The sequence below is a fragment of the Echinococcus granulosus genome (assembly GCF_000524195.1).
Source record: "Echinococcus granulosus chromosome Unknown EG_S00051, whole genome shotgun sequence".
In the NCBI taxonomy this organism is placed as follows: domain Eukaryota; kingdom Metazoa; phylum Platyhelminthes; class Cestoda; order Cyclophyllidea; family Taeniidae; genus Echinococcus; species Echinococcus granulosus.
In genome coordinates, this window is record NW_020170431.1 from 272,579 (window position 1) to 294,674 (window position 22,096).

General features: G+C 40.0%; 2 protein-coding genes across 2 annotated transcripts in view; one reads left to right on the forward strand and one right to left on the reverse strand. All coding sequences in view use genetic code 11, as the record gives it.

Annotated features, from left to right (window-relative positions):
• EGR_06127 (Phosphatidylserine decarboxylase proenzyme) overlaps positions 1-5,421 on the reverse strand; it is a gene marked incomplete at both ends in the record, with an annotated part of 16,717 nt that extends 11,296 nt beyond the window's left edge. Inside the window, 4 exons of the mRNA XM_024495376.1 lie at positions 1,942-2,203; positions 3,688-3,924; positions 3,999-4,103; positions 5,398-5,421. Coding sequence (XP_024350207.1) covers positions 1,942-2,203; positions 3,688-3,924; positions 3,999-4,103; positions 5,398-5,421 — 628 coding nt within the window. The remainder of the gene's footprint in view (positions 1-1,941; positions 2,204-3,687; positions 3,925-3,998; positions 4,104-5,397) is intronic.
• Positions 5,422-5,873: 452 nt separating this feature from the next.
• EGR_06128 (hypothetical protein) overlaps positions 5,874-22,096 on the forward strand; it is a gene marked incomplete at both ends in the record, with an annotated part of 37,087 nt that continues 20,864 nt past the window's right edge. Inside the window, 6 exons of the mRNA XM_024495377.1 lie at positions 5,874-5,929; positions 7,101-7,224; positions 9,449-9,943; positions 11,899-12,076; positions 18,295-18,503; positions 21,117-21,716. Of these exons, the coding sequence (XP_024350208.1) occupies positions 5,874-5,929; positions 7,101-7,224; positions 9,449-9,943; positions 11,899-12,076; positions 18,295-18,503; positions 21,117-21,716 (1,662 nt within the window). The remainder of the gene's footprint in view (positions 5,930-7,100; positions 7,225-9,448; positions 9,944-11,898; positions 12,077-18,294; positions 18,504-21,116; positions 21,717-22,096) is intronic.

Below are 22,096 nucleotides of genomic sequence, written 5' to 3' on the forward strand. Positions count from 1 at the left end.
GAGTTTGCTGTGTATTCTGCATACAGAAAACGTTTCACCTCATTTTGTCGCATCCCATCACGAAATCCAGCCCTAAACACGTTCTCTAGAAAAACGAGGATCGCAATCCAATCGGCGCCCCACTAAGGGTAATTTCGTTGATTAATAAGGTTGGTTACATGGGTAGTTGTGCCATCTCTGCAGGTGTGAAAGGCCGAGGGCTCGCTACCTTAATGCCTAACAGAGCCACAGTGAGTAATGGAGGAGAAAGTGTAAATAAGTCATTCACAAAGGTAATTTGACAAATTTGCTCACATGTCAATGAACCTTTGTGAAGATCGACAACGGTGGTATCATACGTAGGTGACACTAAAGTGAAGTATGTACATTGCCTTTGAGCAGTGGATTGACACACATTTGAAAGACGCGGCTTTAGTTGGAGAAGCAATGAATCATTCTGCGAAATACATCTACGCATGTGGGTGGTGGGTTGGCCCACGCCTCATAAGGGGAGGAGAGTTAATTAAGCTGTGCAGGGGTATTTACTTATACAGGATTTAAAAGAGGTGCTCCGTGGTGTCACTACACGTAGCTATAAGTGGCAAGTGTAGTCTATTACCACTTTCCCGTGCACACATCATGGAGTTGTCGATACACCCCAGACTGTGCCCATCGTTGAGCGGGTATAGCGGATGCTAATTGAGGGTTTTTGCAAACGTATAATTCGCATCTGACTTGCGGACATGTACCCGTGAAGACAGTATAGTGAAAGCACGGACCACTGTCTAACAGTAGGACAGGTACACGTTAATGACGAAGCTGGAGGGGAATTTCTGTCCCAGAGGAATAGGGTAAGGCGTTGGTCGCTTGGACATCCTCGCGCACTTAACATTTTACTAACAACGAAGAATATTTGCAACACGCAGGCAAAAAAAAATTTACAGCCCTTTAATCCTAATGGGATCTCCCAACACCAACGGTAGTTTCTTGGGAAAGTAATTCTCTTCCACCACCTCTACTCTTAAGTTGGTGCATATAAAAAAGAAATTGTTTTATCACTCCCGTAATGAATGAGAGTACTTAGCACATCAATCCCGAACTAGCGTAATGCCAGTGGCATGCAATCCTTTATTACCATGCACGTATCAATCACCCTTTGAGTGATTTATCACGTGAATCCAACAGAATGTTTAAAGTTTACCAAATTGACATGTTCTACTATCATGTACCGTACCTACTCCGAAGATCACAAATTTTACGGAAAGCTTCTATGGCTTCGAAATCAACCTCGAATATGCTGGGCAGATAAATTTAAATCGTACGGAGTTCAAAAGGAGAGACAAGTACAAGTGAGTATAGAAAAGAGGGTTCGACTGAGAGGCATAGCCAAAATTTGCACTGCATGGAATATAGACAACTAAGTGCTCAAGTTACCAGTTATAAGCAAATGCAATGGCCACACCGAATAATTTACTAACTGACATGGCTACCTGATAAATAAAACTCTGTACATTTTTAATTCGAAAGTATTCACAAAATTGAGTTCAACAAACAAGAAGCTCAGTTAAACTCCTCTGATTTTTCATTTGAAGCGTTTTTACTACTGATAAGCTTATAAGTAAGTATTGCATGTCTGAAGTTTTCATTAATGGCCTAGGAGAACCTCCTCGTTCCCGGTTACTCAGTTTGTCCCTTCCAATTTTACCACAAATTTAGAAAGGATTCCAAGGCATGCGACCAATAAAAAACTCCGAGAACCACCTAGCAATCCGTTTTTAACTCAAATAAAGAACACTCAAAAAGGAATACTGATTTCACCTAGGTCTTCCTCAAATCAAATGGTGAGTGCTTAAAGTAATCAAGAAGCATTGAAAGATAATAACCAACTGTAATGGATAAGCAAGTCGAGATTATAAAAACGCTTCTACAGACTCTCAGCATAAGGTCTAACAAAAGCCTCACCCGTAAAATGGCGCCTAATCCTGACTGTCCAGTCGGTAGGCGATTGGAAGCGGTGATAATCACCGGGTGCGAGGTAGATGACGCACTGGTAAAGGTGGCGGTGGCCCGTCTTGCCCTTCTTCGCTGCTGCTTGCGTACCGTCGTCTGTCAGAGGGCCCAGGAACTCATCCATATTGTAGGAGATCCCTTTCACCTGCTCCAGTATACGCGTCTCGAGGTCGACAGGACCCAGATACAGCACCGTGCCATCGCAAGGTGAGGTCTAGATGAGAAACCGAGAGGAATAGGCGCCTAATCAAATTCGGGGAGAGTGTTAGGCAAGTCTCAGTTTCCTGCAATTCGACCCCTGCGCTAGTGGCACGAAACTTAAACTATTTGCCTCACAGCTCAGCTGCAAACAGACAAAAAGCCGACTTAAAGAATAAATCTGACGATGGATGTAGAACATTGCTTGGTATTTAAGAAAACTTAATCAAACACCAATGCATAATCACTAGGATTTTACAGTTAACCTCATAGTAAATTTGTCACCATGCACATTAAAAGGTGTATCGTTTGAAGATCCCGCTAGTTGATTTTCTACTGGAGACATGGCACTCTTCAAACTCCTATGTACGTAAATAACACTATTAGTGGCTTCTAACAACTTCGCCACCTAATTCTAACGCGATCTGGCCGAAACACCAAGGCAACGTGGCTCCAATAATGCGATCCGACCTGTTTTGTTGTTATTGTACCTTTATTTACCACCCATGAAAAAACGAGCAAAAGCAGTTAGCAGGGAGATATATAAGGAATCTCAAAAAATGTGACTAGTTAAAAAAGAGTACTCATATAAAAGGGACATCTCTACAAAAGCATAATCCGATTCGACATCCTGTTAATGTAGAAGCAAGACACGGAACAACAGAAAACTCGTTTGTACAAAAATGATGCAAACGAAAGTGAGATATATTTTTGATCAAGCCTACACTTGAGTATCAGGCAACCAAAAAAGGTGTAGTTTTTAATAGGTGTTTGCAAAGTGAATTCGTCGGTTTGTAAGCAGGGAATATAAAAGATTACTACAGGTCAACCTACCAATACCGTACCTCGTTGTGTTCACTACATACCTACTACCTGCCGCCTGTTTTGAACCCTCATTTCATCAAGTGTTACCTTAACCTGGTCTATGTGACTCAAGACTTTTGGCTTCCCAACTCGAGTTTAACTAGACTCCAAGGCTCTAGAAACTATCTTCCCGTCATGTTTGTTGTGCAACTTTAAATAAACAATATGTTAAGAAGCTTATGGTCATTTAAAAGTTGTTATAGGAGCTCATTTGTCTACCTCACATTGATGTTCGGTAACGAAAAAACGCCCCACTTTAGTTAGTAATACTTACACGCATATACATCTAGTTTTTTTTTCATCATTATGGTGGAAAATCTATGGCGAGAAATCACAATTAGACGCATGTTGAATCGGAACCGACGCAAATATGAAATCTATTTCACCTAAGACAAAGGACTCACAATTAAGGCAACTCTACCCGTAGCTCAAACACTAGGCACAAATTCACTACAATGTGTAAAAAAGAGACAATCACCAATTATTTGCTGAGGTATGTTCGCTTAGTAACTGGGAAGAATTACAAAGACAAAGGACTCGGAAATCATTCCACTAAAAGCAGTTATACGCAACCTAAATAAGCCAATTACAATAATGACAACCATAGAACCAATACATATAATAAGAAGCACATACGATGACAGCTGTGCTATCAAGAGGACGAGTATTGGGTGCTAATTCCCGAGTAAAGAACTGAGACAGAGTAGCGTATTTCCTGGGATCGGACTCTTTGGCCTCGGCCATGTTGCAGTGGGTAAGCTTTACGAATGTGCCAAACACAATGCTGCGAAGAAATGAAGGGATTGTAATATCCCCCACCGCGCCTACGAAATGGGAGAAGGTATTTGTGGGAAGTCTGCGATATACGACGGCCTAGAGATAGAAAGGGAGTGAAAGCAATAAGGTTATGCAAAAGCAAGATTGATGCTGCATAATCAAAACCACACCTTAAAATTTTTAGGATAATGGGAAGGTTGTTTCTCGTAGTCAAAATACCAAATGTATAGAAGGTAGGAACCGGTGAGTGCGGTGGCACCCAGAAGAAGTTTTGGCTGAAAAATATGAGGAAGACGACCAAGAGAAGAGCTTCTGGGGGAACTGGAAGAGAAGGAAGAAGTATTCGGTATGACGAATAATCGGCAGGGGTGGTTCACGAGTTGGGAGTGCGTGAGGCGAAACATGGAGAAAAATTAGGCTAAATAAAAAAGAGGAAGAATTAGTGCATTTGATGATAAAAGAAGACAGTTCCGAACATTACGATGAAGAGGAAATAGGTGACAATAGGAACAAAGAAGTGATTAGGCGAATAACTCAAAACATGCGAATACCGAAAAACCATTTTAATTTAAATGACGAATATGTGTGGCCAAAGCCATTCATCTGCGCCAAAAATTTATATAATTTGGCCGAATTAGCACCTACTGCTGGAACGACGAAACACGGAGTAGAAAACTTGAGGTGGCATTGAACATTGAGGCCACTATGTCTATCCAGCTCAAGTACACTAAAATGCCCAATAAATACTAAGGTACTACCGGAAATAATTTAAAAGCTTAAGTACGCCAAACTGGCTGCAATACAGCTGATAACTTTAAAACTTTGCTTTTAAACGTAAAGACTTAAGTCAATAGCCTCATTAAGAGATGTAAAGTAGGCGCACACTAAAAATTCCACCATGGTATGATTATTAAGGAATAGACTTGTTTTTGGAAAAATGGGCAGTTAACTCTGTCTGCCTGATATTGATAAATAATTGGACTTGGTCCCGCGTAAAAGTGAGTATTTAAAACCCTTTACACCTGGGTCGAAATAAAGCCTAATTTTCGATTATCTTATAAACTCAGGACCTTTATATGACAGAGCAATTTCATTAAATCCATTTAGACATTTCTTAAAGATGTTTTTAACAATTAGCGTCAAATAAATTACTGTTACATCAATTTTAAAGCATTCAATTTCTATTTATGATAATCTGCACCTATGCGATTGGTTTCATAGCATTGTAGTACACACTTCCATCCCAGAATTCCAGTTTTATGGCGAAAGCTTTCTGTATTTTGTATAGTACCATGCACAAATGGGATGTTTAAATTAAAGCAACTTACAATTACACCTAAAACTTTGATTTTTATGCATCTGCAGGAATGCTGAACGCAACGTATTACTTAACCTTCTATTTGTATTTTTGGACGACTGGCTTTTACTTGCTCTACTAATTGGACTCGAGAAATATGACTTAAACCATTTAGTGAAGTTTTGCAGGCACATATTTAAAGCAATCAAATACCATTCAGAAATCAACCCGGGAAATTGGTTCCGTGTGACCCACTCGTCTTGTCAACAAACCGTGATTCTTCCTAGATCTATCATTTTCAAGACAATGTTCTGCTACATGACCTGAAACTAGACTTTTTCATTTGTTTTCTAATTTTGTAACATCACTTCCAATTAAATTTGGCATATTTTGTAACCCGTCGGTCCTATAACTTTGCCCTTGTATAGTATTTCTGTTGATGGTGGTTATTTTCTTATTATTATATTATTATCTTGTTACCTCGACCTATTTTTTGCGAACAGAAAGTTTTCTGTAGTGAAGTATGTCTCAGTGCATATCTTGCTTATCTGCTCATCACTACACTTAAGGATTTTATTACCGTGGTTAATACTAGCTTTCGAAAATTGTGTCACAGAGGTCTTATTTTGTGCTTAACTTCGAACTCCTAGTTTTGTATAATTGTTCATATCCGAATGAGTGAAACACTAATTATTTCGCCTCAAAGGTAATTTGCAAATTTACGAATGGGGAATGGATTCCGCCTAAAATGAGCTCGATCTCACCGAAACGCCTTCGCTTCTACCCTCTTTTGGAATTCAGCGGGTCCGTGTCTACGGGGGATTTGAGGGTAGTTTTTTCCTGCTCACGCATCTTTTTCATTGCTGCAAAATTGTTGCTCAATGCTTTTCATCACTGTTGTCTTTTTTGTTGTAAAACAAATTTTGCGCCTATGCCCCTTTCAGAGAGAATTCATCGGAAACTGTTTTGCGTATCCTTCTTTGTCTGGAAGCTCGGTCTCTTCAGAAACTCTGCCTGTTTCGTTGAATTCTAGTCAAGACTTTGGGAAATGTTCGGCACCAACATTCCACTCGTCGGAAAGTTGCCTGCGTACCGATTCGCCAAACATTGGTGACTGCAGCCACATTTTTCAAACGCTTGTGAGTTGCAGATTGAAGTTGGAACTTTTGCGTTTTGAAAAGCAGGATCTTGTGCTCTGATGATAGCATTATAGCATATAATTAGGACCACCTAGTCATCGCATTTAGCTTTGCTTTTGGATGCACCGCTAGGGTTCCAATTTTTGTAGTTATAGATGCTTTTGGTATCAGTGTTGACGCTTTCAAACCCAGATTTGCAAATATGTGTCACCTTTACATTCTTGTCTAAGCACAAATGTTTGCCTTTAAAACACTAAAATGGACGTCGAATCTCCTTGTTATGAGAACATTCAACTCTCAGTTTTTGTCATATTAGTACAGCAGAATACCTAGGATATGGTGGTCTTTTGTTTTCCAAGACCATGGCAGTGGGTTTATTAAAAGTGGTTTATTTATTGTAGGAAACCTCGAGCTCTCCTAATGAAGTAATTCTGCATGAGATATCCCATTGTTCATCGAGACCGCTTGAATGGGATCACAGGTGGGATTATGGAGATAAAGCGAAAGGACAATTAATCCATCCCCAAGGCAAAGACCATGATGTTCAATTTGAGACCAGTATCGATTCAATTTGGACCTGGCCCACTTGCCGACGGGCTTGTGGTAAGGGTCAGCATATACTCAGCGGTGAAAATTAAAAGTCGTTTTGCTGCTAGACGACTAAAAAGCGCTCTTGGGGTTTCCAGTACCTCTCGCCTGTAGTGATTTCAAAATTACAGGTGTAGGTAAGGTGTATCCGGTTGTTCGTAAGCGGGTATTATAAAGCATGAGTATACGCCAACTTGACAGCATCATACTTCGTTGTGTTCTCCGCCTATTTTGAACCCTTATTTCAGCAGGTGCTACCGGGACCTGATAGATGTAATTCAAGACCGTTGGCCTCGTGAACCGAGGTTCACTCGACTCCAAAGCCCACGAAACTATCCTCTTGTCACATTTAGTGGAGAACACTTGGAGAAGGTACGCTTAGTCGCGGTTAGTGGTGTGAGAATGCGTCGCTTGGAAAGGCTTTATATATACAGCCTGAAAGTGGTGCTAAAGCATTCATTGGTCAATTCGCATAGTTCGGGAGTAGGGTCTTCCTTTTTTGGTAATGACTAACTACATGGCGTACCTAAAATTAAGGACTCGGAACTGCGGTGCGATGAACAACTTTCAGTTATGGTCAACCCGGGTGATAAAACAATCATTTTACATATACATTAAATAGAGGTGCTGCCACTCCCCCCTCCCCTCTGCCTCATTCTTCGTATCCCTTGATATCACTCCAAGAAAAAGTTCTCACTTCCTTGATATTAGCGCTCGGCACTTGTTTTATCACACGAAAATTAAAAACTTCTTAAACGGGGAATAATAGAAATAGAAACAAAGGCAACCAGAGGTGGTCCTCATTTTGCATCAAGAAGCAACAAATTTAATGGAAGTAAAATTCGCCCTTAGCTTACCTTGATGAGAACTTTGTAATATCTGATGGATTTGTGATTGTTCCAATGATTAAAATATTTTAGAAAGATTTTACAGTTATTTACACTTCATTATAAAGGTTTCACGATCTTATTTAATTAACCCACGACATGAGGTTAATTTCCTGTAGAAAATGGGGGCTCAATTTTGAGCGATACCTGGGTCAGGAAAAAAACGAATCCAGCCGAATTTTACTTGAAAAACTGAAGTTTTTAAATTTGGCAGCCTTTTGGATGTTGTGAAAGATCACTGAATGAATTTCATTCCAGGATCGCAGTGAATTTCATTATACTGGTAGATTGGTTACTGACAGCGTCGAGAACGGTACACAGCAAAAGGCGCTTTCGGATGCAAAGTAAATACCAGTAGAAAACTTCGAGTTTTCTTATTTATTAAAATAATCATGCTTGAACTCCATTTTCTCTAACTTCTTTCCTGGAAAACGCAAACTAACAGCAAAAGATGTATTAGTAAAATGTTTTTATCTCTGGCTCTACTTGACTTCGTCTCATTTTGCATTTATTCCCAATTCCTTTGGCTTTACCTTGCATGTGATCGCATGACTGTCGATGGAAGTATATTCTTCCACCCTAAAGTTCAGTAGGGGATGCTGTGAAGAGCCAGGTTTGTTGCGATATGGGCTATGAGGTCCGATTTACTGGCTGTTTTTTTTTTTAAGGGGAAGATTTTCTATACACAATCCACTTGTAGCGTATCAAGTAAGGTGGATCTCTACCGCTTTTCTGGCTTGACTTTCGTGCAGCATTCATTCATAGAAAACGGTTGTGTTTGAAGCCCACTACACATGCACGCACGAACCGAGCATAACCTTCCGTCTATATAGTGGTGTTCGCCTCAAAAATGTAGAAGTGGCTAAAAAATTTTCAGCATTCAGCTCGAACACAACAGGAATTTGTTAGTCACACTTGTTAACTTTAAATGTGCTATGCAGTGATACTTTACCAAGAAAGGGAAGACCAGACCCTTGAACGATCATTGAGTGATTTATCACTACTTCCAGGTTGTTCATCTGAAGCATTTCTGAGCGAAGTACCTTCACACCATTTACTGCGACTAGGCTGGACCTTCCTTAAGTACTGCATAACTAATACAACGAGAAAGTAGTTACTGGTGCCTTGGAATTGAGTCAAATTCGGTTCCCTAAGCCAACAGTCTCGGATCACACCTCCCAGGCTCAAGTGATACTTGCTGAAATGGGGGTTCCAAATGGGTGGTAAGTGTTGGGGAGCAAAATGAAGAGTATTGGGCTGGCAAACTAACGCACATCCATCTATCCCTTCCATTGTTTCTCCATAAACAGTCGCATACATTTTAAGAGTCTCCACGAGTTGCATAATGTCGGCTTCAAGGCATAACGGAACTCGTACGACTGTCTTAGTAATCGGATTATAAGTTGTCGTAAGTACTCTCGTCTAACTTCAAAAGGTGTCTAATGAAGTCCGCAATGTAGAGATGCTTCTGAGCCGTTTTGTGAATACGTCACCTTTTGTTTGAATACCGTTTTGTCACCTGCCGGGACAGATATTTGGCCTTTCTTTCTTACATCAATTTCAACAGCTATTTGTAAGGAACGCCTCGATCGCTTTAAATCTCTTTTCATATTGGTGACTACAATACGGATTGTTGCTGCCATCGTCAATCTGATTTTACAAGCTTTTCTTCTATAAGTCTCCGGAGATTCCGTCCTCTATAACTTCAGGGATCACATCACGTTTCAGTTCCAGTCACCATCGATCATCCAGCACGAGAACGCCAACCTACACCACCGCCTTCACCCCTACCTCTGCAAACGTCATCGCAAGCACATCTAAGCCACGTAAAATGCCCCGTTCCACAGTTCCTTCACTCCACGGAATTGGCCCACAACTTCGAGAAACCCGAAGTAGTCCAATGCAATAACCACAGTCTCTCGGGCAGTCATGTCGATCTGTCTACGCGGGAGCTCTGTGAGGCAGTAACTCGGGCGGAAATGTGGACGCAGCGATCGATGAGGGGTCTACGTGAGCACACACGAAGCCTTCTGGCTGCTACGGAGGCAGAGGAGCGAAGACTGAGAGCGAGATTGGCCTCGCTTCAGAATCAGATGATGCTGGCAGTGGAAACGGAGCGGAGCAAAGAATCTTCTCAATCAACTAGCATCTGTGCAAATACTGCTGTGGAACGACAGAAGGTCGATCTCGGGAATCAAGAGCAGGTGGGTGCGGGCGTCGGGTCCTCCACAAAAAATATTTTTTGACAAAACTACTGAATATTTTAGCAGTACCACTTTTGTAGGCAGTAACAGTCACACTATTGAACATTCATCCAGTACGTTCGTCTTTACGAAAATTTGGTCTTTTAACGAATATTTTGTGGTGCATTATGTCCGTATTCAGAAGCAATCATGTCAGTCTGTGCATTACTAGCGAAGGGCGTTATTTTGCAAATTGACGCTGAAAAAAAAGGGAATTGGCCTTCCGTTGGACGCCTTGCAAATTGATTCATTATATCAAAATAACTCAGCGAAGGTTAGTGTCTTCGTCGTATAAATGAGGTTGGAATCCCAACAAGCATTTCAGAATGTCTCCAATAAAGAAGCCTACAAGGGCCCTTCGGAAGCTTCTAAACCTATTTTTTTTGCAACAGAAACGGTGACGTTGAGTTTATTTTGCCTAAGCTGTCTGGAAGGCTAGCCAATTGGGAGAGTTCTTCATCCTGGGTGAAATATGACTGCAAAAATTTTACCTAAATCGCATCAATGAGAAATTGTCATACCTTATCCGTGGATGTAAAGTGTATCGGAAGCTCAAGCTCTCTTTCGTTCGTATGAGCCCTCGGTATGAGAATCGAGTTTTCATGGACTAAAAGTCTCGAAAATGATGCTGAGTTGAGTGGCTAAAGGCTGGAACTGTTTCGTGAATTTGAAAAATCGCAGTTGAAGGAGTTCTGCATTCAGTACGTTACTGAATTGTTTTCAGTAATATTGTCTTTTGGGGAGCTCTAATGAACGGCCTTCGAAAGAGTTCGCAGAGCAGTGAGTTAACCACAAAGTAGCCAATGGAACAGTCAGCATGTTACCGATATTCTACCAGTTTAGATCTTATACTACTCTAAATTACTTCAAAAACTTACAGTAAGCAGTGTAATTTCAGCTGCACTCAAGGGTGCTCGCGTTCGATAATATTTGTCCCTCATGACTTCTTTAAAATGTCGATTCTTTCACTATCTGACAGTTTTTAAACCGTTTTATTAATATTTTACCTTCTTATTCTTCACAATGCAGAAATTCAGTTTGGAATTGTTGCCAAGCTTTTGATGTTATAGTCCCTCATATTCAACCATGCACGGCAAATGGCATTCCAGTTGGCAATAAATTGGAGTGATGATTATTCAATGTAAGGGTTACAAGGACTTCCAATACGTCCCATCAGCCTTGCTACCTCTGTGGCGCTCTAGCTACCTCCTAAATATATGCAGATCAGGAAGGGTCTTTTTTTCGTAAATGGGTAAATATTGTCTTGGTGCGTGTAGTTACGAGGAAATGTCTACTTTTGAGCTGATTTTAGTATCAAATAAAGCGCAAGCTTAAACTGCGATCAAGGGTTGGTTTGCATTGATGTCCTTAATAAACAAGGAAGTCTTATTGGTTATGAGGAGAACAATTTATCAAATACCATGAAGTTGCCTTCTCAACATCAATTATTTTCTCGGTCCTTCTTTTATGGTCCCTTTCCATCAAACTACCTTCTTCCACGGTTCGTTTGAGACACTAGAAAAGGCCTTCTTTGAAGCATCACATAAGACGATCTTGAGCTTTGTAGTAGGTTAAATGCGCCTGACTCCAGGGGTATGGCGTTCTGGTTGACCTTTAGGGCCTCCGGTTCTTCCTTGTAAATGCTATGAAATGTATGCTTTTGGCTAGAAGTTCATTGTGAACGTACATGAGGACTTGTGCACTATTCACCGAAATCTTAGAAACGGGACGCTAGAGTGGTGGCTGAAATCAACCGGGACAAATGAGTCCAAGTAATTAAGTCACAGTTAAAAACTTTGATGCAATCACTTTAGGAAAAGCGGTATTGTCAGAACCCCAGAGCAATATTGCACAGTTGGAAGTGGCATAAATGTGCTACATAACATCTTATGACTGCTTTTTATTGGTATTCATAGGTGGACGAGGTGACCACAAATGTCGACTTCAACACATCCGCAGCCGCACCACAGTTTGATCGCCATCGCCGTGAGAATGTGTATACTGCAAATGAGAAATGTTTCGCCAAGGGCGATCTTAGTTCGACTCAGCATGCAATTTCCGACTTGGGAAATGTAGGCGACATTGTCTTAAAGGGTGGGTTCAATTATTTTCCCTCGTTTCATGGCTTAAAAAACGGTAGTCGCTTGTAAGTGTTCAGTAGGCAAGAGATAAAGGCCTTTTTAATGATAATAATAAGTCGAGGATTCGTGCACACACAAAGCAGCTCAATCTTTTCCGTGGAAAGCAATGGGCTTAGCCACCTTGATAGTGCATACTTGATGAAGTATGCAGTCAGGAAGGCTAAAATGACGTAATGATGTTATTTTGTCTCTTTCTAACATATATCTCATTTTGGTCCACCTTTTTTCCCACCATATTCAATTGAAATGGTCGAAGTTTTTCACTAAGTTACAAAATGTGTTGCACTAGTTGATCATGTGTTGAAATACCTGCAGCGCTTCAAGACGCTACAATTAAACGGAGTGGCTTCTTTTCATTCCTCCTGAGGACTGGGCTTTCGTTTGGGTAACTGAGAAATTTTATTGAGACTCTGATGCCTTAATAGACCACATTCGCCACTTTAAGGTACAATTTCAAATAAGACTTAGAAATATTGGACTATAGAATGGTTAATTTCTTATTTTATAAGGCATAAAATACGGGAATGCTTTTGATATTTTAGTTCTTTAGAAGCTGCGTCGTTATTGTTTTCGAACATGCATTTCAAATGGTGATTATGAAGATGATTTAAGTTGTCTCGAAACGTGGATCCAGTGCAGTATTGGAGGTAGCTTTGAATTTCTAAAACTGGAACCTTGGGCCAGCTGTAGCGCTCCCTTTTTTTGGAAGGTATGAGAAGCTGAAACATTAACATCAACATCAGGAAAGGAGATGTCATGGCTTAAGAATACCATTTGAATTGTTTTCTTCGGCGACGTAATAAGCATTATTTTGAGAGCTATTGTGCTTTCTTGAAAGTTGGTCGTGTTCCATTAGGGATTGTTTTAACAAACTTTGGGAGTGCAGATGCTTTTTAATCATTCTGTAGTGAGTCAACGTGGATTTATCCATCCATAGCACCATCTGGACCTGTTAACCAGCCAACGAAGTTGGGATGCTGTGTTTCTTGGATTGTGTTTGCTTACCACTACTACCACTTTAAGGAACCGAGCCTTTTGGAAGGGCCGAGAGACCATAAGCAGGGTCTTCTATTCATGTCCCCAAGGCTGGAGTTCAAACCACGCATGAGTCAAAGTAAATATCAGATCATAACGCAATGAATATGGAAAATGTTATATCAGGGAATGAAATAACGTTTTAGCTTGGGATTGAGCAGTTGAGATTGAAAGCTAAAAGCAGATGGAAAAAGCGGTTTAAAAACACTTTGATGCAAGTAACTCACACCTAGAACGCCGCTAAAGCCACTAGAATCCGACCTAAAGACTGTCTTACGTCGTCTAGACATGAGACCACTTCTTGCGAGCTCTGAAGCGCACTTGTTTTAACTCGAAGGTCATAAAAACGCCTTTCGTCTACCACAAGGCTTCTTTTTTACAATCTAATGCAAACACATTATCATCAAGACGATAGAATCGTGTTGAGTAGCAACAAAACTGGCCCTCTGATGCATACATGTATGGTAAAACCAGTCTCCGGCTCAAAATTGGGCACTGATTTAGCGACCCAGGCCCAGTTTGGTCCCCTGTCGGTTGACCTTAGCGAGCATTGTTTGTAGGTGAAACATCCATGGCTTTCAACCAGACCCGAATGAAATTGTGTATCCGTAAGGACTACATCTTTTTCAAACACTGCAATCACGCTTCGTGAAACGCACTTGACTCTGGCAACAATTTCGCTTTTATGACGTAAATTGCCTCAAAATCGCTGGGAATAAAATTAACAATCAAATGGTGGTATCACGTCAGTTAGATGTGGACAACTGAGTGTGCAAGTCACTAGCTATTTTGCCATACAAATGAGGCATTTTATGCAATTCACACCACAAAGAACTTGGCTGCCGCATCAGATACTCTATTTAACCGTTTTAGTACCCAAGTTGTGAGCCCTTGTTTTTCCATAGGGGTGCTTTGTTCAACAGTATAACGTGGCTCAAGTACTCGTGAATTAAAATAATCGACAATCACGTCGTTATCTCTCTAGTCATTTACAAAGTCATCCCCTTTTTTACATGAGAAAGGACAGATTTGATACTCTGTTGAAAGGAATAGAAACTACTGGTAGTATCATTGGTCAAAAACTCGATTTTACCGCTGTTACCCTTCTCATTTGGCTAAATGGAGGATGGTGGAGACGACGTATGGCGATCTAAATTGGGCGAAAAAGGGAAGACAACAATGCTAGCTATTGTTTTACGAATTGAATGACAATTCATATTCCTTTTCGCGTTTTTTTAAATTTTAACGGAAAAAGCCAGCAAATAAAGGCAATCGCCCGTCTTGGGTTAGATCTGTATTAATCAAATACGCTTATTTAAAAAAGTAGTATGTTCTGTTTTATTGCGACCAATCTGATTGGTGAATGGATATAGCAAAGGAATTACTAATAACACTTTAAATTTTGCAAGAATGAATAAACTAGACAAGGCTGAAATTTTAGTTGCCAAATCCGACTGACTTTCGGGAGAGATGTTTTTTTACTAGAAACTTAAAATCAAGTAAATGTACTGAATATAGTCGATTCAGTTAAAGCGAGACTTACCAATGGAAATTTTGGATAAATTTGGAATTTTAGTTCTGAGCCTTTGTACAGGCTTCCAATATAGCTAGCTGTAATGAAATGTGGTAACTTTTAAAACTGGTGAACTACACATGATCGTTTGTTTGCATGAAAAATGAAGTTAGCATATATAAATATATGGTTGTCTACCAGCACAGCAGTCTTTCTTGTGCTCTTTAATGTCTTCCTCTTATTTTGAACTCTTATAGTATATCGGTAGAAACTGGTGACCTTGATTTAGGTTTGTTAGCGTTACTAATCGGAGAGTTACTGCCTCGTTTTCCTCTTCATCCTCCGCATTCCCTTAACACTTCCCTGGATAATAATGAACATTTTTATTGCCACTAGTATGCAGTAATCACATGACAGGTGGAAAATAAAACTTGTATAGAAACCAAAGTGGCTGATAAAACGTTTTTTCTGGGCTTTCGAGGGCAGAGCGTATTCTGTAGGCTGAACTCACAGCTTGTCTGTATCCTGCTAGGACGTTTAGACAGAGGTGGGACTTTTAATTTTATGCTTTCCGACAACCCTCTCACCGTCTACCCGTTGTTAGCCAAGGTAGCAAGCAGTAGTGGTAGTGCGTGCAAATATAGGGATGGTGATTTTCCTCTAAATGAAGGCCTAAAGTCCAGCCTCCTGTCCACAGAGGACTAAAAGCACTCTTGCTTTTCAGCAAGATGGACGACGATCCAGGTCGCGTTGATTTTGTCACCTGTTTACATCATAGTGCGAATATTCAGTCAGTCCTAAGAACGCCTAGCTGATTTTGATACGAAGCTTCCTGTGGAAATGCTAAATGATAATGTCTAACAACGTTCCCGTTTCCTGAAAGTTGCCTTATGTCGGTTATCAAAACCGACGATAAAACCCGGACAGGCTGCCCTTGGGTGGTTCGATTATTCTGACAAATCTTTTTGTTTCGAAATGGTTTCCTAGTTATTAGGCATAAAGTATTGGAAGGATATGTCGAGTGGTGAATACTGCTTGAACTTCTCGAAATTTGCTGTTTCCTTTATTCCCATTTTGACTTGAATGCACTCAATATTTCTTTTAAGCTTATGAAGATAAGCAATTCAGATAAGGTGGAGCATTTTAGTCTGGGATAATAATATTTTTGATAGAATTATCGCTATATCCATGTTTCTTTTCGCGTAAACATTCCTTTTACTCAGCTCAGAGAAGAGTTAACCTCCACAGTCCAGGTACTCTATTGTTCCGCTTCTTCATTCCCAGACCATGGACATCCTACACCTATTTTGTTGTTTTGAATTCAACAAGTCCATTTGCGAAACACAAATTTCTTGGCTGTTTGCATACAAAGTAGCGCAAACGCTAGTGTCTGTACTAGCGATGGCTTTTTTACGCACAAATCTCACCCTTTACCGCGGAAATGGACAGGAGGAAAATCGTCACCAACTTTTTTTCTAATAATGCACAAAGGTGTTAAAAACTTCCCCTCTGGGATGGAGGGGCTGGATGGATAAAAGATACCTTGCTATTAATAGGACTACTTTAAGTCTAATATTTGACGTGCCAATTAAAATGCCATTTTATCCTTTGAAGGCCAAGTTTATTATGTTTTCTCAGGAGTCCATCGTAACTCTTTAAACTCGAGGCAAGAAAAGTAAGGGCAAGTTCTTGAAGGTAGCGTAAAGGGTAATCTGAATGCTAGTATTTTTGCTGGTGATAAGTTTTATGGTCGCAGACGCTTCCTTTCCCAATTTTCCCCAAGGAGAGAAGCACTGGTTTAACTGCTAATGGTTTAAACCTAACTGCAAATTTTATGCATGCAAACTGACGTGATAGCATCATTTTCCCGTAGCACGGAGTGAGGCTTCAGACGCGTTAGTCGAAAAATGTTAGGTTTTTGTTAATCGGTCTCGGTGTGAATCACTGGAGACTTTGTACCATGGAAATGACCATATGTTTCTTTGTTTTTGGGCAGAAATAGATCAGGTAGTGGTGTTTTGCAGATGCAATAAATTCCCCACCATCTTTTATAGCTCTTTGGCATTGTTACTGCCTTCGGTTCTAGCTGTCAGTCATGTAGCAATTTTGCGTGCAAAGCCAAATCTCCTCCAATCTCCAGAAAAAGGACTCGTTTTTTGCTTATCTCTTTTTCTAACGGTAAGAGATTTATGAGAGTTTAGGTTTTTTATATATACTTGTGCGGCACTGTAGACGGAAATGGCTTATAAAAATTAATGTTCTTGATAACGTGCAGAAATTCCATTTAGCAACCAGTTTAATTTTATCGGGCACGTAAGTCTGTAAGTGGCTCTGTGTGGCACTCTTAGTCATTCTGGAAGACTTAATAGAGCCTGTATTGCACACTATCTTTTTTTTGTGGTCTTCCGGTGCCTCATTTCCTGTGTCAACCGTCTTAATGAAGAGACTTACAAATTCTTATCCACCTTGATAAGCTTCATAAGATAACCAAACAAATTTCCACGTTTTTTGTAATAAATATTCTTAAAATGCAAAATTTATTTGCTAAAATAGTCAGCGTTACAATCCATCCTTCCTTCTCACATGTTTGGTGTAAACAAAGTCTAGTCATGGCTATCTTCGTTTCTAACTCGCTTGTGCTCTCCACCCACTTCTTCTACTTTGCATGTGTTTATGTAATGTCAAAAGGGTGATAATCATTCATATGAAGAAGTACAAGGGGAATACGGATGAAAGGGGTGAGGGTGAGGCAGTATCTCCCCCCCATCTCAAGAGGAAGAGCTTCTCGTTGATAAGTGGAGACATTATGAGGTCCTGTTTTGTGTTGCGAGAATAAGATTTGCTTTTACCCGATTAACTTGTTGTGACCATTTCTAAGGAAGAAAAAAAGCTTTTAAAACATTTCGAGTTGTAGCATACACTTCTCCGGTGTTCAGCAAATCTACTCCTTCGGGGATGAAGTGGTGTGTGGTGGTGGATCGTATGGAAGTGGCCAACGTTACAATCACAAAGATCGCTTTTCATTAATTCAGTCAGCAAATGGTTATCTTAGAAAGGCTTGTTTTTATCAAGTAAAAAAGACCAACAAATTGGTTTTATCATATGCTAGTGTCTGTGTCACCTCAGATGATGTTACTGAAAGTCGTTTTTGACTAATAGTAACATTATCAAATATAGAGTGTCTTCCTCATTGTTGCACCTATTCAAGTAATTCATCACCGGACCTACATTTCAAAACAATTTTTGGAAATTTATAGAAATGAATTTGTTGAGAAGCTAGCTTCTGGAGCACCGGCCTATCAAGCAGGTAAACTTGAATCACTTCTATCAGATTCTGGGGAGTGTGTGGGAGGCTTAAGCTGACAGTGACATGGAGGAGACCACAATTAAAGGCTGCATTTAGAATACGTAGCTGGAGCAGTAGGAATGCTTCTCCAACGGTGAAAATTCTTCTCAGCTTCGTTCATTTTCATTAACGATTTGATGTTCCCCAGAAATATGTCTCTGTGGAGCATTTGTTCCCTTTATAGACTAGAAACGTCTATAATAAGTTTGCTTATATAGAGGAGGTGTTTCGATCGACTAGGACGACTTTTGACTGGATTTTATTTTTCCTTCAAAAGAGCCAATGGCCGTTGGTGAAGGCGACGCCAGTGCGGACCACCTGTCTACTCCAAATTGTTGCAGTACACCACTACGAGATGAAGAGCTGCCTGATAACACCAACCACTCTGATTTTCAGCATCTTTATCGTCGTCCTGATCTTCTAGAGCAAGAACAAGAGGGACACCAATCACAGTCGGATGATGTTGTGACTCTCATTGCAGAAGAGGTAGATTTTTACGTGCTCGCAAAATATTTTCCAACTTTAGGGAGAGAGATAAAATAAAAATTCGTTTTGGGTATTTAGGAGCAAAGAAAAGCTTTTTGTTGCTACTTTAGGACTGTCTATTCATCAACGGGATAGCTTATTCGGGTATAAATTTTCTTCGTATAAAGCAGACGCCACCTTCCTGATCTGTTTTAGTTTGTCTCACAGTGGCTTACTGTTGAACCATAATCTTTTCAAAATAAAAGATTATTTGATTATTTTGCACTTTTCTTGACATTTTTCATCTATGGAAATGCTTTTTATGTCCTTATTCTAACCGCGTTTTTATTCCCACCTGGGACGTTCAAGCAAAACTGGGACTTTTTATTTTGCAGTTTATAAACGAACTAATTTTGGGACGTGAAAATGGATTACTTTTTTATCACGGCCCCCTGGATGACTTCACATTTATCAGTGTTTTACTGATATCTAGAAAGCAGCTTTGGAGTTGAAAGATTGGACAATGTTCCCAAACCGTCCTGGGCCATCCAATGCGAACTAATTTTATACATTTGCAAATGCTCATGAATGGATGTACTTAGTGTTTCCAGTCGAATGATTTGGCTCCTGTGCAATCTCCTTACACAACACGTTTATCAGGCGTCCCACACACTAGTTGAAGGATCACAGAGCTGAATGACTGCGGAGAAACGGTCGTCGGGATCGTCACTGTTAGACATATGGGGAAGGTTATTTTCGAAGCGTTGGTACTATAGTGCCCAAGGCTTCTATAAAGTCATAATAAGCAAAAGTAGTGTAGTAGGACATTATGAAAACACAGAAGAACCAGAAGCCTATTTACCTGCCTCAAAGGCCATGCTGCAGGGTGGAAGCACAACTTGAAACACTGAATGGTATGCATAAATGTTCACGAATTTAGCATGGATTCCGTGTTGAGAAGAAACTTCCTTCACTACTGTAAGCCGTACCAAGCTGGCATGGGGTACTATTGCCCACGACATGTACACCCCTTGTTAACGTCTCTACGATACCGTCCCTTTAAAATAAGTAAAATTAGAAGTTTCGGTTTTATTGGAACCCCTCTTGTAATTATTTTATCTATATTACTTCAAAACAAATTTATTAAAAATTTTGTAGACAGCCATAAAATGACATTTTAGGTTGTCTAATTAACTAAGTTGTCCTAAAGAATAATGATTTACGGTTTTTAGAATCCGTGGGAATTACATTAAATCATTACAACTCCACCTCTAACAGACTAATGAAATCCGGTGTATCTTTATGTAATGAATTTGAAGTAGTTGGCACAACTAACTTCAGTTTCCTCCCCCTATTTAAATCCAAAGTTAAAACAATGAGTTTTCAAATTACTACTTGTACTATCATCCTGGTTAACTTTGCCCCTTCCTCTCGCCTCTTTTCCCCTTGTTTGTTACCAGTCGAATCGCACTCTGTAATTGAGATCCTAAGCAATGAGGGAGGAGAATGGTGGGTACTAGTGAATACACTTTTTTTCTCCTCTCTCCATTTTATTTCCTGCCCTCCTTGGGATAAAGTAGTGGCACTCATTATTGCACGCAAAGCAGGGGAAAAGGGAATTGCTTCTCCTTTTTTGCTCAGGCCTGCTTTGGGTATGCTTCTTCTATACTCCTTGAGGAATCATCCATCCTTTATTGCTTCTATACCCTCTAATCTATTTACTCTGTCCTTAGGAGGAAAAATTAGAGCCTAATTTTCTTTTTTGGCAGAGTGCCTTAGTGTTGGGGGATTGGTAATTTGTTTGCCACCCGTTGAGTATGGAAATACCGCCTCTATTTAGTACTTGTTTACGATTGTGCATGAGGAGTATTTCGTTGTTTTTTTCGAAAAAATACCAATATTTTTACATTAAATAGTTATAATTTTTCTCACTGTTCCTGAGTTTTTAAAGCAAAAGGTGCGGAATGTGGTTTTTAGAACGCATTTTTCTTGGCACATTTCTCATACCCCCACGTGATGGTTTCTAATGCACTTCTGAAAGTGTAAAGGCTTGTTCGATTGAGGCATTGGCATTAACTACAAAATTTGATAAAATATTAGTCTTGAAAAAAAAGATCAAACACTTTTGCCACCAGGATCACACTTACGCCATGCTCTGCTTTTTTGGGTCTCAGTCTGACTTCTCGATCAACTTACGGCATCCAATGTCTTCACCAATAAAGTAGATTTAGGATGCCTCTGGTGTGAAGATATTTTTTGGTAGATTTCAGAAAGCATTTAAATTGATCAAAAGAATAATGATAGTTGGTCCTAGGACAGCATCGAAAGTGTTAACTGGCCTCATATTGTCCCATTGTTGTGACCAGGCAATCTAGGTAAAACAAATTAACTTTGAGTAAAGGAACTTACATTCATCTGGCCATTCCTTTTGCCTTCCCCATTAGTGACTTCATTTTCGTTGCTTCCTTTCTTTTCCTCACTTTCAGTGGTGTCTTAATTAATTTGGTAAAGAATCAATCAATCTTTCCTTCTCTATTCTCTGCCTTGATGAAAACGATTACTGTCTAAGTAGTGGTGGGATGTGAGGTCGATGTTTTAAACGTTTAACAAATTTTTTTTAATGAACATTTTTAGACTGGTGATCACAGGGTGGATGGTGGACACTCCTCTATTGAATTTCAAGCTCATAATAGCATTTCGTACAATCAATCGGAAGTCTGCAGTACCACATATCATTTAGAAGGAGCTCGTGAGCAGTTGACCACATCAGAGATTGATAATTTTTGTCAAGATGAGGGTAAAGAGGGTGTCTCTATCCTTCCAGCACATTCCAAAGAAGTTGGTTGTGAGGATCGATTACCCAATGAGAAATTGAAGGAGCAAGATATTTGCCCAGGAGATAAATTCGATCAAATCATTGAGGATCAAGATATTCCACTCGAATCTGTTCCAGTGGTAGACGAAGCCTCCTCAAAGATTCAAGATTGTCCTTCAAAGAATAGTCTCGTCAGTGAAAGTTCCCTTACAGAGGTGTCTTTCTCTGTGGAGTCGATGGTGACTGAATCCAGACCTTTCTCTGTTGAAATTGGCGAAGCTATGAAACAGAGGTTCATCGATCTACTCAAAGAGGAATCCAAAAAGTTGAAGGTAGCAAAAGAGGCCTATTTGTCGAAAAAGCAGACAATTCGTGAGCTGAAAGCGCTGCTTGAGCAGGGTTTGAGTCTCTCTAAATCGGTAAGTTGACTTGAGAGTGTTAATAAACTTGTTGATGTTCACCAACTGCGTCACATATATGTGACATGTGTTCTTTATCAATTTAGGAACTAGTTATATTAAGTTCTGTGGTAAATAGAATTATTAAAATTACAACAGCAAAATAGATGCCCTTTGTAGGTTGCACCGAGCGATTTCCCCCGAAGATTCTGATCCTATTTAATTTGTACTGCAACGTACACATAATGATGTTAATTATTCCGTTCTTGTTGTCTACTTCGGCAGCACTATCTAGGACCCTTACTCAGTTTAATCAAGACCCCACAAAATTGAATGGTTAATTAATTCTTTAGTTGTAGTCTTAGCGTGCCAACACAAACGGTATTGCGTAGTTAAAAAAA